The following is a 16,598-nucleotide window of genomic DNA, read 5'->3' on the forward strand; positions in this document are numbered from 1 at the left end:
TATCTGCCCACAAACTCTAAATGAATTCTGCTCGCACACAATCACACCTCAACAACTCATTTGCATACGCAGTAATTTACACAAACAAATGCAAAACAGAGACAAGCGAATTCAGCCACATGCATTAAACAGTACAAATGTTAACATGCCCACACAGTGCAAGCGAGTGAAACACACACACACACACACAGAGTGTGTGTGACTTATTGTACTCTCCTTGATTCTATCGTAGACACACACCGCCTACTAAACTATCTCAGCTGGAGGCCTGTGGCCGTCTGGAGATGTGCTGCCTTTTTATCTCTCTCTCTCACACACACACACACACACACTTTTCATTCTTAAACACACACCCACACACTGTAAAACGCTTCACACTGTTACATATGTGCACACACACACACACACTCCTCCACTTATATCCTTGAAGACATTTACGAGGTGTTAAATCACTAAGCTGTCAGACTGGTAAGGGTAAACAGAGAGGACAGCCAGTACCGCAACACACACACACACCGCAGGGTTAAACTTCTCTTACAGTTAACTATGAAAGGGTACAATCAGCATTAAATCCCAGGTTTGAACATTTAAACTTAGTCCAAGACTGTAAGAGACAAAGGTTTGATGAACTCGTACAAACAGGAAGTTCAAACTGAATAAAGTGTCTACTTTCTCTCTCGGGTCTTTTTACAGGTCACTCTGATCATCAGCTCTAATCTGGAAGAAGCTCCTTCGATACAACGCCTGTAAATATTGCAGCAGCCATGGATGTGAGCAGTCCAGCTCCCGGATCTAAATCAGGAACTCTGAAAGTCTCGCTTCCATCAGGGGGCAGACGTGGCTGAACACGAGAAAGCAAATCAGGACATTTCGGCTCAGCGTACAGCTTCAGAACTTGCCAATGACTTGTCGGGAGGAAATGGATTATTTAAAGCTTAGAGAACATTTTCTGGCTGTTTGCAGCTAGCAAGACTCCACTATAAAACAATATAAACCCCCACACACTTGTAGCTGATCCCTCCCTACCCTTTCTTCCCACTTGTCCTGTCACTCCCCTCCCCTTAAATTTCCTGTTTCCACCCCTTCTTTTGGGAAGACACCTCTGAAACTCTTCAGAGACACCCCCTCTCAATGTTTCCACCTTCTCCTGGTGAAGAGGGGAAACTACAACCAGGGGAGTCTGTCCTGCTTCAAGCTACATTAGGGTAATTATCCTTGTTTCGAATGGGTGGCCCAGCAAGAGCTCTTCTTGGTGGTTTTGGCACCACTACTTCCTCCCTGGAGGTTGGGGGTCGGATGGCTTGGCCCAGCAACAGCCCCCTGGACCTCAACCAAACCCTGCAATGGGGACTAGACGTTGGAGGTGCTGCAGCCATGAGTTTAGGTCCAGACAATTCTACCACCCACGAGTCTGTCACCAGGGCGGTGATGAAAGAGAAAAACTGGCCGGCGCTGCTCATACTCATCATCATCGCGCTGACGATCGGTGGCAACATCCTGGTGATCCTGGCGGTGTCGCTAGAGAAGAAGCTCCAGAATGCCACCAACTTCTTCCTGAGGTCTCTGGCTGTGGCGGACATGCTGGTGGGCATCCTGGTCATGCCAATCTCCCTCATCAACATCCTGTATGGTGAGTAGCCAGAATACATTTCACATCATCCGTGGGTCTTTGTTGGCCATTGACAACCAACAGAATAAATGTGGATGAATCCCACCGTAGCTTTTCTGAAAGACTAGGAGGCTCAGACTTTTGGCATGATCTGAAGCCACCTATAGTCCTGGTTAATCCATATGCAGGCAAACTGGTGAATTTAAGGTTACTACTTAGAAGTGTCAAAATGTGCAGTTCCTCATGTGGCCACACAAAGGTTCAGTGACTCAGGGAGAATATTTATTGAGGAAGTCATAATTAACAGTGTTAAGTTTAGGTGGGTGCCATTTTTACATGCCGGCCTATCACGCTCATTGCTTTGCTCATAGCTTGTAGATGTGAACAGTGTTAGCTCTGCAATAGGCAGGCTACGTGTCAGGGGGTGACATTTAGGCTTCAGCTTCCCTGTGACTAATACCCCGTTCACACTAGGGAAATCCAGCTAGAGCGGGATTTGGGCCGTATCTAGATATATCCTGATTTTTTTCAACCAAAAAACCGCTCGAAGCATGCGCACACGCGGTCCCACCGCGGCCTAAACGGACTCTGTATATTACGAGGCTTCACCTAGTGGTTTGGAGGACCGCAAACAAGCCTAAGACCCCGTTCACACTGGGGAAATCCGTATCTGGATATATCCGGATAGATCTCGACCCACCTCTTGAAGGTGGATCTAGCCGGATTGGCTCAAATGTGGCTCAGGTCTGGACGCAAATGCGGCTAGTGAATCCGGCTAGCAACGTGATACTTTACTTAAAGCCGTATGTAACCAACTGTCAAACTACGACAACTTTGCCCCGAGTTTATTTTCCACAGGGCTACAAAGGAATAAACTGCTGTTTGAACCAAAAAAAACAAACAATGAACAACACAGGACAAAAAAAAACTCACGACGCATACACACATGTTGTCCTACCGCGGCCTGAACGGACTCTGTATATTACGAGGCACACTTTAGTGGTTTGGAGGACAGCAAACAAGCCTGATTAAGCCGGATTGAATGCAGACAGACGTGTGTGATAGCCAGATTTTAAAATAGGTCTGAACGTATCCAGCTTAAGGTTGGATTCAACCCTACTCTAGCTGGATCTCCAGTGTGACAATAGATAGATGGGTCATGTAGCCCTCGGATCTGCCTGCCTCCATCTTTATTTACAGTCACAGTTACAGGTACCTTCATAATAATATCTGACTGTCGGTATGCCTCCGTGTCTTATTTGGATTAGAAGGAGGCAGATCTTTGTGTACACATCTCACCAAATATTTGAACAATCTTCAGTGCACATTTATTTTTACCCCTGTGATCTAGGCCCACTCACCAGCTGCTGCCAGCAGCACTGTGTGACATGTCATCGTTTCAAAAAACATTTTTCAGTGCAATTATTGAAATGATTATTCCATGAGACACTGCACACTGTTATTTTGCAAGCTATTCAAGAGCCGGAGGATAATTGCACTATCATAGCAGCTATCAACTGCTGTTCTTCCTTACACTATGGCTGCCAGAGTTCTGCACAGACACCCACGTTAAGAGTAACAGGATGCTACATCGAAGGCTGTGTGTTTATTTTCTGTCTCAAATTAAAGATCTCTGCTAACATTTCTGTCCAGGTCTGCGCATTAACACTTCAAAGATACATTTCTGCTGTAAATGTCAGCATCACAGAGCTGATCACCGGCCTGATAGTCGCTGTTTTCAGAGCTGCAGATAAACAGACGCTGACCTTCAAAGGTTTTGATGACAGTCATCGTTGTTAATGTTCACATTACCGGTTTCCCAAGAACTCGCTGAACTTTCTGATGAATGTAGTTGCGGCTTTCAGCTGATGTCTTATCTGTGAGCATTTCCACATATTTAATGATGGATCTGTTTGGTACTTTCCTCTAAATGTTACCGCTACAACATAAGAGCTTTTTAAAGTCCTCAAGAAGAGCTCCAAGTCAAGTCCGAGGCCACGTCAGGTGTAATATATAGTAGAGTCCCTTCAGCACTTGCCTAATAATAAATGTATAAGGTGTCTTGACATGGCCTGCCCGTCTTGTAAATGTTTTATTGATCTCGAGTTTTACCAGGTCAGAATTTAAGATTTTTATAGGTTTGCTCTCACGTCTCAAGTACGTCTGAGAGCAGCAGGGTTTGTGTCATGAAGCAGGTCAGCGTATTCACTCACATTAATAATCCATTTAGGTCTGTACACACAGCATGTAAAAATATCATCGGCTTGTAAAGCACAGAGCGCCATTAGCCATCGTTGATCTGTGTGTTTCTGGCCACCAGATGGATTTATATCTGTAGATGTTCTAGTCTGACCTGACCTGCCTGTGCTGGAATACATTGGTTATCCTTCCTGGAGGATCAATTATTCATTCGTACATTCTCTAAACTGGTTAGTCCTTTAGGGACACAGTCGCAACAGGGGGGGGCAGAGATCATCAGGCCGGGTCGTCCTCTGGCTGACCAGCAGCTTGAACCATTCAGATTCCAGCTGTTCAAATCCTCCCCCAGATTTACCTTCTGGCCTGATTTGGAGAGCACCTCCTGCTGGGATCATGGGATCTGGGCTTTGTTGTCTAGAGCTAATTGCTCCTGGCAGGATCTGCCATCTGGTCAATGCTGAAGACCTCTCTGGGTGAGGGAAGAAAGATTACAAGCACCCTGCTCTGAGAAGGAAAACCAGGAGCTAACCCTAGGCTCAGACCCTGTGGTGAAGGTCTTTAAACAGCAAGTGGAACCCTGTTGAGCTTAGCACTAACAAGCTATGGGCATTCAAGATGATTAAAGTATCAATAAGCACTAATCCTTCTTCCTGGTTGACACCTACCGTGTAGAGATACAGGTTCCTAGAATGGCTGGTTGCTCCTTGACAGGGTCCGTGCGGCTGCTCCTGATGAGACCTGAGACCTTTAATAACAAAATTGTCGTCTAGTTGCAATAGACAGGAGAAGTTTGACTCCCAAGGACTCAAACCTGGTTCCAAACCGGCACCGCCTACCGGCAATCCAAGCGACTAGTGTATTTACTGTGTGTGTGTTGGGTCTCTAGCTTTTAGCTCGAAGCATCAAGCAGAACACACTCGCTCACTCACTGTGTGTCTGTCTGTTGGTTCAAGCTGCTGCTGATTGCTCGCTGTGCTAATCAATGTTCCACACAAACAGACTTTAAAGACAGAGAGCGCTGACAAATGTGTCTTTTTCTTTTCTCCACTTCACCAACAGATGCACAAACACAGCAAGACTGATGCACAGTGTGTGTCTGTCATTTACACACACACACACATGGAGCCTGGATCTATACTTGCAGTGTTATCCATCAGACTGGTACTTCACTGCATTGATCTCCATGGCTGGCTGAGTGATAGACAATACAAACACACACACACACACACACACCACAGAGTGTTCTGACACCATTTAAACTGACAATAAACTGCTCTGATTACGGTAATAGTGATGATGACACTGATTATTATGATAGAAGATGATGTGGCGGCAATTCAGGAACTTTTCATCTTCACACACACACACACACACAGCTTTTAACTGTTTGTATACCACATGATTTAAATGACGCTGATGGTGACTTCAGATGGTCTGTAACAGAATGGAGATGAATGTCACTGGGCTGGAATAATGAGGATCGTTATCCTGATCACATCACGTCTCTGTGATCACCCAGGTGATCACAGGTGTCCGCCATCACGGTCTCATCCCATTTGTAACCTTACCCGTTGCAGCTGCATTATTGGGGGGCGGGGGGAGCGGAGTGTCTCCTCTAGGTCGCCTCTGGGATGCTAATGAGTAGAGTGGCAGCAACAGCGTGTGGCGCTGTGCGGTCACAACATGCCGTTTACGTGGCACGGTGAAACTGGCGGCTTATTCATTTGGCCTGCCACGCCCTCCCAGCGGAAACTTCCTGTTTCCTTAGCTATACAGATGCCTGACAACAGAGTTCCTGCAAAAAAATAAAGACAAATACAGACACACACGCATGAAGTGAAAGGTCACTGTCAGTCTTGAGCAGTTCCTTTGCATGAAATGTGATGAACTGCTTCCAGTGATGACACTTGAGTCACGGTGAGGAGTTTGAAACGCGCACTGAAACCATGGTTGTAGATCGCTCCTCATGTTTTTTGCCCCAGGCTAACGTGCCATAGCTTTGTGTTTTTGTGCGTTTCACTACGATCCTGAGAGATAAAACATAGTGATAATAAAACCCTGATTATATATGACGCGAGGGGACTGCTGAGTTCTTGTAGATTTGACCTAAACAATCCCAAAGCTAAATCTTTAAAGAAACACACAAAGAAAACAACGATGTTTGATGAGAAGAAGCAGCAGCAACACACACACGAGGTTTAACAAATCAACAGCGATGAACATGGCCTGTGGTTTACAATAAAAACTCGTGTGAGAACAGTTTCACTTAACGTCGCAGCACACACCATTTCAATTAGAAAGAGGCTTTAATCACATCATGTGTGTGAGGCCGTGCCTCTGTGATGTGTGTTCATTACCTCCACACATTCAAATGCAGCACTCAGCGTGTTCATGAGAAAATCCAACACACCCGGTAGCCAGCTGAGTAACACCTTCTGTGTGTGTGTGTGTGTGTCATGCAGTGCCCCCAATAAGTGTCTGACCTCTGAAAAAGTTATGCAAGCCGCCTCCCACACATACACAAACAAACACGTGATTCTTGCTACATGCGTGTCCTACAAATCAGGGATGAAATTAAGTGAGGAGTGTGTGTGTGTGTGTGTGTGTGTGTGTGTGTGTGTGTGTGTTTGGCTTCAGGCTCCATCCTCTGTGAAGAAAGGACTGCGTCTATAAATGCCTGCAGGCGTAGGGAGATACAGAGGGACAGCGTGCGCCTTCGTCAGAGCGCTGACGCAGCTGGAAGTGAAGCTGGATGTTGAATATTTTACGTTACACTTTGTTTGTGTCCTGCGTGGCGGCATTTAAAGGGAAATCCATCTGCTGCTAGGATGCTAATAGCCCATTTGAGCTAACCTGTGGATGTAGTCCTTGCTTCGGCGTCCCAGGCGGTACTTGTTGGCCCGCTGCTCAGACACTAAAGGGATTTAATTCCCTCTGACCCCGAATGTTCACCCTGCAGAGTGCCGAGGCAGCACGCTAACACGCTGCCAGCTCTATAGGCACCGGCTCTGACCTGTGATCTCACCATGGAAGGAAGCTAACCCTCAGGGATCAACAGAGCATCACTGGAAAACAACATTTTATTCATTTTTAGCTCCACAGACCCTACGGTAAATCTGATGTTTCCTGCTGGGGGGTGAATATCTGCTACATCAGGTGTGAAACTCATGTGTTAACTCTTTATTTCACGCCTCAGCACCATCACTGTGTGGTCTGTTGGTCTGAAATGTGCATAAACACACATTTATGTTTCTGATTGGACACATGCATCTACACACACTCAACATGTTAGCATCTGTAAACAAACCCATGCTAACATTCCATTTAATACTCCTTACCTTATTTACGTTAGCATTCTATATTCTACCCTAATTAGTTTTTATACCATGCTAATCATCTTATGTGTGCACGAAAGCTAACAAGAGCCAAAGCTACGGGCACAGACCAGGTAGAATTGTTTAACCCTTATGCACTGTTCGGGACATTTTTGTCCTCTGAGAGTAATTTTATTTTGGCCATTACTTTGTCAATATGTGAGCAAATTGTATCATTTTTGCTGAATAAGCTTCATTTTACATAAATGTTAATATGATTTTAAAATTTTTCATAGGTCAATAAAACACTGTGGGCAAATTTTACCCCCTTTCATGTTGTTCGGGACAAAAACGTCCCCTAACTTTAGCGGTTTTAAAAATATATTGGATAAATATTTTTTCATATTTTTTTGCATAGACCTTTTAATTAACTTAAAACAAAAGTAGTAAAACAATTTAACAACAATTTAACCCTTTAATCACTAATTTCATAAGGGGTGGTGCTGATAAATAGAAAAAACACACAAAATGGCAAAAAAATATGAAAAAAATATTTTTCTGATATATTTTTAAAACCGTTAAAGTTAGAGGACGTTTTTGTCCCGAACAACACGAAAGGGTTGTGTTTGCAAACATTGCACAAGGTCATGCTAATTTTCTCAGTTTAGCATGTTAGCATGCTGACTGTTTACTAAACAAGCTACAAAGCTACAGCCACTGGCAGAATTCACTCAATGCATGCAAACTGTTAGCATCCTAACAATTCTTTGCGTGTTAGTGTACTCACAGTTGTTCACTGGTACAACTCAGCCATAATGCACGAAGTGTGAAGGTTAGCAAGATGTGTGTTACCTTGTTGGTCCCATCTTTTACTAATCTGAGGCCACACAGCTACAAAAACATCAAACACAAACTCTAAAGGAACCTGTTTTCCACTCACCTGTGACAAAAGCACAGCCTCAGAGTCCTATGATTAAACTAATCTTCTTATAACCTCTAATCTCCAGCTGCAGAACTCTCCATGTAAACACCTTCACCTGATTATAACCGTGTAAACGCTACAATCAGAGCACCCCCTTCATCTGATTTCTCTTTCAGTGCATCTAAGGGACTCTGTTGCTTTGAAGCTTTCTAATTAATTAAAGTTTAGTCCGCCTCTGCATGCAGCGTCTTAAGCCTCCATGGTCTGCTAACCCGGATGGCGTTCACTGAGCTGGACCATTAGCTGGAGGTATATATATATGTCAGGCTGCATGATAACACACACATGTGTTTTCTTTTTCTTTCATCCTCCAGACTACGCCTGGCCGCTCCCCAGCGCTCTGTGTCCGATCTGGATCTACCTGGACGTGCTGTTTTCCACCGCCTCCATCATGCACCTGTGTGCCATCTCCCTGGACCGATACGTCGCCATCCGCAACCCCATAGAGCACAGCCGCTTCAACTCCAGAACCAAAGCCATGATGAAGATCGCTGCAGTCTGGACCATATCTATAGGTCAGAATTCCATGAGGAAGATGCTTAATTATTCTAGACACACATCACAGTCACTCAGCAACCCTCAGGGCTGAGAGGGGACGTCAAAACATGTCATGTTCACATCCTGGTCTTTCTCAGCCATCCTGCCAGGCTTCAGTCTGCGTGCTCACATTTTAACCACGATGGGTCTCAGACCAATCAGCCCCCTGTGATCAAACACCGATGTGTAAACTGCTGTTCGTTGTTGTTCCTCTGTGTTCTGATTGGTTGAATTTCCTTTAAGATGAACATCCAATCAGCTGCCACCTTTGTCCCAGGGTGTCATGCTGCACTCATTAATCAGAATTAGTCATTTTAAAAACACTTTTTTGGCACTGATGGTGTCAAGTCCATCCCCATCTGACCTGCTCAAGATCTATATGTGTCTCCTGGCTGGATGTGGTTGTATGTTTTGGCATCAGTCCCACCACATGATCGTGTTTTTGGAGCCAGACAGTCACAATTTTCCTTCTTTTTCTTTCCTTATCAGAGCAATCTATTCAGCTGTATAATAGGCTGAAGTAATCAGTTTGTAAAGTGTGTGTGTTCTGGGGTAAGGTTGTGCTCCCCCCCTGAGTATGAGTGTTGCGGGATCAGATGACTTCTAAAGCTTCTCCCTCAGCCCTCCCTGGCTCTGTCTGACCTCCAGCTTCCGTTGATGTTGTTTCTGACCCTTTAAGACCCAGGAGGGCTTCCATTTCTTAACACACACACACACACACACACACTGAGTGTATCAGTAAGTCCTCTGACCCTGCAGTGAATGCACTTCTATGCAAAGTCATTGCATTAGAGCACCAACCCCCTGTGGGGACAGATCCTTGCTGCATGTAAAGTCACAGCGTTCTTCCTGGAGAGCTGCTTTATTATTACATCTGTGTAATCTGCCTCCTTTATTGTACATGAGAACTGACCGCTGCCGACTCTGGATTATACAGTATTACCGTTAGATTTCTCCTCAGCAGCAGGATCCAAGAAAAAGAAGGCCAATAATGAACTCTGTGTGATATATGGTTGTTCTATAGGATTAGCTGCAGCCACCCTTGTGTTTGCATGAAGGCCGAATACTTTGGTTTGTCATTGGATGAGGCAGATCAGCGTGTTGAGCTGCTATACAACCTGCAGTGTTGATGCTCAAAAATAAAACTGAAATCTGAAATGAGCATATTTCAGAAGAGAGGTTCCTTTCATGTAAGCTGGTAGCTAATTCCAGCAGATTGGCCGTGTGTAAACATCATGCTAATTTTAACCTCCAGTGCTGAAAGATACTGTGGTTGCTACATACACAAACTGCCCCTGGTGAAAAAGAAAAGTGCAGTGCAAAAAAAAGAAAGTGCAGTTCCTCGAGTGGCCACTTGAGGGTGGCTTCCCATGTGAGTCACTCCTTTTATACAGCTCAAAAATGTAAATGTAATGAAGTGTGTGGCTGCTGAGGCGCTGCTGTTAGAGAGCACTAGCTGCTAGCCTCAGCTGCACTCACACACCACCTCTTTGATAACCAAGATGGCAGCTCAGGCCACACCTCTGTGGATGACATAAGGCTCTGAGGAAGTTTTTGGTTTAATGACCTCCAATATGTTTAGAGTACAGTAAAACTGAAAGTTTTTCTACTTATGAAGTCTTCTTCCTATTTTTTGAAGCACTTCTTTCCGAGTTGTTTTGACAGATTGTGTCGATTGATGCCTCTGGATACCCGCCGTCAGGAGTTTACCTTCACTCTCCACTTATTCACATCCGAGTCAGTCAGTTTTCTTTTTGGCATTTTCTTGACCCCTCTGGAGGCTCTGCACCAATACATTCAGCGGTGATTGAGGTCTGACAGGGCTTAAAGCGATCAATGCTGAAGGATTAGCGATGGAACATCCGGCACAAGTTGGATTAACTCACCGTGAAGAGATTTCCTGGCTCCTTTTGCCTCTTTAGTGTCCAGTGTTTCCACATCTATTCACTCTTTAGCTCCATTAGAAGTGATCCGTTGTTCTCCAGTATGAATACTGAAACAACAAATCAGTTCTTTTGTCATCTAGATGAAAACATTGCTATGACCCCGTTCACACTGGGGAAATCAATCCGGCTAGAGCAGGATTCAGGCCGTATCTGATTTCAATCCACCTCTCGGAGGTGGATCTAGTCGGATTGGCTTGCATCTGGCTCAGGTCTGAACGCAAATGTGGCTAGCGAATCCCGCTAGCGCTGTGATACTTCCGAGTCCACGGGGACAGTGTCTGGGTTGCGTACAAAAACCGTATGTAAACAACCGTAGAACTACGACAGCTTTGCCTTGCAGGGCTACAAAGGAATAAACTGCTTTTTGAACCGAAGAAAATGAAAGAACAAGCGACACGGGACAAAAAAAACGCTCGACCTCCTACCTCCTACCGTGACCTGAACAGACTCTGTAATTACGAGGCGCCACCTAGTGGTTTGGAGGACAACAAACACACCGGGTTAAGCCAGAATAAGCACGGACACATGTGTGTGATAGCCAGATTCCTACTCTAGCTGGATTGACTTTCTCCAGTGTGAATGGGGCCTTGGGTAAAATCTACAGTGCAGAACATCTGTGTCCCCATCCTGGCTGTGGAAATTTAGCCCACAGCGAAAGACAGATTGAGCTGAAGTTGTTCTGAATAGCACATTTATTGGGGGTGAAACCAATGCGGCAGATCTTTCCTTTGGACTCACCTGGCTGCTTTAAAATAGGAAAACACCAGATGGATGGGATTGTTTTTTGTCTTTGTGCTCAGACTGAACCATCATCAGCTGTCAGCGAATATTTAGAACACTGAAAAGTCAGATAATCCAAGGATTAAAAGAAATAGCACCTGACAAAGTCCACTGCTCCTTCCGTTCATCTGGAGTCATGTCAGGTGTTATTACGCTTACAGGCATGTTATTTAACTGGTGCTAGTGAAGGGTTGTCATTTTGATGTTGTTAAATTTGCCCCTTGGATTTAACCAAAAACACATTCTGTCTCCTACTTTTCTGTAAAATATGATTTTTTTTGCAAGTTGCAGTGACAGGTCAGTGTGGTTGACACCTCCAAATACCGGTAAGACCCTGTGCCCTCTGCCTCCTTGGTGGTCCTTCCTTTTGAATCCTTAGAAATCCCCTGCTTTCCTGTTGACATTTCCTTGACCCCTCTAAAGGTTCCTCACCGCCACATGCAGCTGTGATTGAGGTCTGCAAGGGCTTATAGCGATCAATGCTGGAGGATTAGCATCCAGCAGTAGATGCCGGCGGCCATTCTCTCTGCTGTAATAAAACACTCACTTTGACTTAGAGACTTTCAATCCGTCCAGATGACAACTGCGGCTTATGTAACAGGACAGATGTTGTTGTACCACAGTGTTGTCACTGTGTAGCCTTTGGTTTATTAGGAATTGAATTATTAGGAACTGTCAATCAGTGTGTACTCATTATATTACCTATTTCAACCAGGCAGGTTATTAAGGTTGAGCTCGCCATTGTTGGTTCTCAGAGGTCAGAGGTGCTCGAGGATTTGGTTACAGTTAGCATGTCAGAGTGACCTTTGACCTTTGAGTCTAACCTGTTCATTCTGGGCTCCTACAAATCCATCCATCCTGGCTGAGATTTGTACCAAACTCTTGAGAAATCCCATCAAGGTATTCTTGAGATTATTGATTGTGTCCACAAAATTAGGCTGGACCTTTGACCAGTCTATCGATCAGTTCCTCTTTCAGTCCGAGTAATCACTTGGTCAAACTTAAAGGAATTCCCTCAAGGCTTTATCTAAAGTATTGATTGTGTTCACAAGAATGGGATGCACAGGGAGTCACAGCTTGGAGTCCCTTGAAAACATTTGTACCAAATTAAGAGAGATTCCATTGAGGCATCCCTAAACATATTGATTGTATTTAGAAGAACAGTGACCTTTGACCCCCTCTTATCAGTACAAATGGACATTTTGTGATAAGTCCTAACCTAACTGACCAGATGTCATTAGGCAGGATTTTACAAACGTGGGGGTCTAAAAAGTAAACTTCCTCTGATGACATGTTGCTTATGGAAAGATGTTCATAATATATTAGAACTGGACTTCATATATCGTGCAAATAAACTGTTTTTCAAGAGAACATAAACACTAAATGTGGGGAAAGTCCATCAAGATCTTCTTTTCTGCAGCCATGCAGTTGGTTTTATCTCTGATTTGCAGCCAATTTAATAGAGAGAGGGTGAGGACTGTGTGTGTGTGTGTGTGTCCTGCAAACACACCATTTCAGACGCTACCCGTGAATCATGACTGGGCCCAGACCATCGGACAGCCTCATCACTCAGATCCACCTGCATTCATAGGTGCACACACGTGTACTGTTTGCACTTAACGCAGACGGATTCACCCTCCTGTGTGTGCAGGTGGAGGCATGAGGGGAGCTGCCACTGCTTCAGATTGCATTTTGATGTTGGCCCGGTCACTGTCAGAGCAAAAGGAAGAGATGTACCTTGCACTTAAGCCGGCCCACGCCGTGGGCAGCGCGGCTGTCCCGGCCTGACTGTGAAACACTGCCAGGAGCTGTGAAAAAAGAACCTGGAGCTGCTGCTCTCCTCGGTGTCTCCTCGGGTCAGCAGACACTCAACAGAAAAGCTCTTTGAAATCAAAAGCGGCACATTAGTCAGTGTTATTATCAGAGGTCAGAAAATCGGCTCAGCCTCCGAAGGCTTGTTCTCGCCTCAGTCTTTTTATCTGCCGTGTCCTCTAACGGCGCCGATGAGAGCATCCATTACACACTGATAGACATTAAGAGGCCATTTACATTCATTACAGGTGAGGCTGTAATATGTTATTCTGCAATAACTTATGATTATTTACTGCCATTAACATAAGAATAAGAGCCTTCACAGGCCATTGCACAAACCACCAAATGTGTCGAAGTCATGAGGAGATAATCAGACCTTTTCTAGCCGTCATGCTCATTTACTCTGAGATGAAGCTCCGTGTTCTCACTTAGTGACCCCGATCATGAGTGGTTTTAGTCATTTACCTCAAAACATTTAGCATTATATCCCTTTTGCATAACAATAGTGTTGAGGAGCTATATGCCTCAATGTTTTTATAGAAGAAATGAACAGAAAATGGCAGATTCTCATTGCATTAGGCCAGAAAATGGAAGAAAAACGTGTTCCAAACAATGAAAGGGAAGCTCTGGTTGATCTTGTAGTAGGTATGCGCCCTCTTGTGGCCGTGTGAGTAAGTGCAGATAACATTTTTGGGTGGTTGTGGAATTCATCTCAACGATATGCAAAAAAAAATGGCAAAGAAGTTCGTTGCACAATCACAGTAAGAGGGAAACAGCCAGGTTTTAAGTAGCTCTGCACCCTCCTATCCTGTCCTGTGCTGCCCTCTTGTGGTCATATGCATATAGATTTATTTAAAGCCAAGTTTCTGCCTCTTTATGATATGTATGTTTTTTTATTCCTTTTCTAGGAGTGTCAATGCCTATTCCAGTGATCGGCCTCCACAACGAGGACAAGGTCTTTGTCAACGGCAGCTGTGTCCTCAACGAGGAGCGCTTCATGCTGATTGGCTCTTTTGTGGCCTTCTTCATCCCGCTGGTCATCATGGTAGTGACATACTGCCTCACCATACAGGTGTGTGTGTGTGTGTGTGTGTGTGTGCTGACTGAGTGTGCAGCCTCACTCACTTTTTTCCCTTCTTGTTTCAGGTGCTCCAGAGGCAGGCCACAGTCTTCCTGTGCGAGGCAAAGACTTCGTCCCAGCAGCCTTTGCACACACCAGCAATGACACACACGTTGCAGCCTCCACCCAGCACCTTCCACCTTCCTCAGATCAACACGCTCGCCCCTCCAGACTCACAGGGTAAAGGACAAGCAGCCGTTTGTTGTGATATTTAACAGTGATTTGGCCTTGTTCTCTTTTCCTGAAGATTTTAATCAGCATTGAATCCACAAATTAAACCAGAGGAAGCACAAAGCAGATTGATGGCTTTGCTGTTGGCAGATATTGAGATGAGCTGAATAATCACACAGTTTCAGTTCCAATCACATAATGAAAGCTCTCAGAAGCAACTCAGCAGCAGCTGTCTGACTCTTTATTTCTTATAGGCTTCATCTTCCTTTCAGTTATTATTCCAAAGAAAATGGAAGATGTTAAGTGTTTTTTGCTCCTGTTAACAACTGTTAGCATTTCTGGTTAACTAGCTAATCGCAGAATTTTACAGACGGCATTGACAGGTTTAGTGGGAATCTGCCCTGGATGGTGCTGCTGAGCTAATGCTAGCAGCCATGTGTCAGTCAACGCCGCGATGCACGCCCGATCTCTTGTTTGGTGGTGACTGAATAAGTAACTCTTTAGGTGTTTATAAGAGTGATTGTTGTTTAGTTACATCATGGTAATCAGATTACTGTTAGAGTACATTCTTAAACCAATAGATTACATAATGGGATTATGTTTCAGTTGCTTGTCAATCTGCTACCTATTGCAAACTGTCAAAACAGTCTACTTAGAGCGTCAGCATTGTTGGATGATGTATGTAGCTAACTAAATGTCAGGACACTTTTTGAGGCTACAAGACATTAGCTGGTAAGCTAGTGCTGCCACTCAGTGTAGCAGTATGAAAACACAGGAGCTTCTGCTGCCTGTTTTTAAGTCATTTCTTGTCACAGTGGATGAAGCTAAAAAATAAAGTGTAAACTGTGTCTGTGCTGCTGAGCAGGCAGCAGCTTTCTGATCCCACTCGGCGGGGTCCACATCCCGAGCCTCTCCGGTGGAGATAAAATTGGCTGATGTGGCATTTTTCCCTCTGTATGTGTTCCAGACAGGGAAAATTGTAAATGAAGTGTTTGCCGTGTGTTTAACCTTTTCATCTGTCGTCCTTCCTGTGAACATCTGCAGCCTTGTTAACAGAAAACCTGGCCTGCTTTCACTGGATGTTCTACAGGCTGCAGGTTCCTTGGCAGCCGTTCTGTAGCTGACAATGAAGACAATGCTGTGGTGACAAAATCCACCGTGTTGGCTTCACCTGTTAATCTGTTTTCGTCTCCTCCCACAGAGCTGAAGCCGCCGCCCCCTCAGAGCAGACGAAACACCCTGAGCTGCCTGAAAGGCGCGGAGCCCAGCATCCTGCTCAGCGCCTCCACCTCGGACAGCATCAGCATCATTCCCAGCTCCGAGGCGGCGTCGCAGCTCAGCTCGCCGGCCGCCGGGCCTGGGCGGAGCGACTCGTCGGCTTGCCATGGCCAACGGGGGATGATGCAGGCTATAAAGAATGAGAGGCGGGCCTCGAAGGTGAGAAAGAATTAAAAAAAAAAGGCTTTCAGGTTTGAGCAAAAGGAAGCTGTGGCCACTAGGGGGCAGAACAGCATCAATCAGTTAGAGGATATTAAAGGGATGTCCCTCTGTCTTCCACCAGGTCCTGGGTATTGTCTTCTTCCTCTTCCTCATCATGTGGTGTCCCTTCTTCATCACCAACGTCACCTTCGTCTTATGCCGCGGCTCCTGCAACGAGTCGCTGCTACACGACCTCCTCAACGTCTTCGTCTGGGTGGGTTACATCTCCTCCGGGGTCAACCCTCTGGTCTACACCCTCTTCAATAAGACCTACAGGAGAGCCTTCTCCAGCTACATCAGGTGCAAGTACAAAGTCGGAGCTAACGCAGCCGGACAGAGCTGCAAAACCCTCCTGGTCCCCCCACAGTGCCCGTCGCACGCCGTGACCCCGCTTCTGACGGGCAGTCACGGGAAAGCAGGCGTGGACCGCAACAGTAACTGTCGCAACGGCAGCCGGGGGGACAACGGGAGGCTCGCGGTGGACCCCGAGGACACAACGGACGACGGGACGCAGATAGGAATTGCTTCACACAGCCTCTCTGAGTGCCACAACGCGGGCATGCTGTCAGAGACGGAGGCGGAGACGGAGCAGGAGCTGTCGCTCATCAGCTACAGCCCCGCCTCCAGAGAGCACACCAGCAGCGTCTGA

At 45.5% G+C, this 16,598-nt stretch overlaps 1 protein-coding gene across 1 annotated transcript; it reads left to right on the forward strand.

Annotated features, from left to right (window-relative positions):
• Positions 1–1,224: 1,224 nt before the first annotated feature.
• Positions 1,225–16,598, forward strand: htr2cl1 (5-hydroxytryptamine (serotonin) receptor 2C, G protein-coupled-like 1). The gene is made up of 6 exons (XM_028406553.1): positions 1,225–1,630; positions 8,419–8,619; positions 14,088–14,251; positions 14,326–14,479; positions 15,672–15,907; positions 16,032–16,598. The coding sequence occupies exons 1-6, from the start codon at positions 1,225–1,227 to the stop codon at positions 16,596–16,598; spliced, it is 1,728 nt and encodes a 575-aa protein (XP_028262354.1).

Source organism: Parambassis ranga, chromosome 5 (genome assembly GCF_900634625.1).
Source record: "Parambassis ranga chromosome 5, fParRan2.1, whole genome shotgun sequence".
NCBI classification, from domain to species: Eukaryota; Metazoa; Chordata; class Actinopteri; family Ambassidae; genus Parambassis; species Parambassis ranga.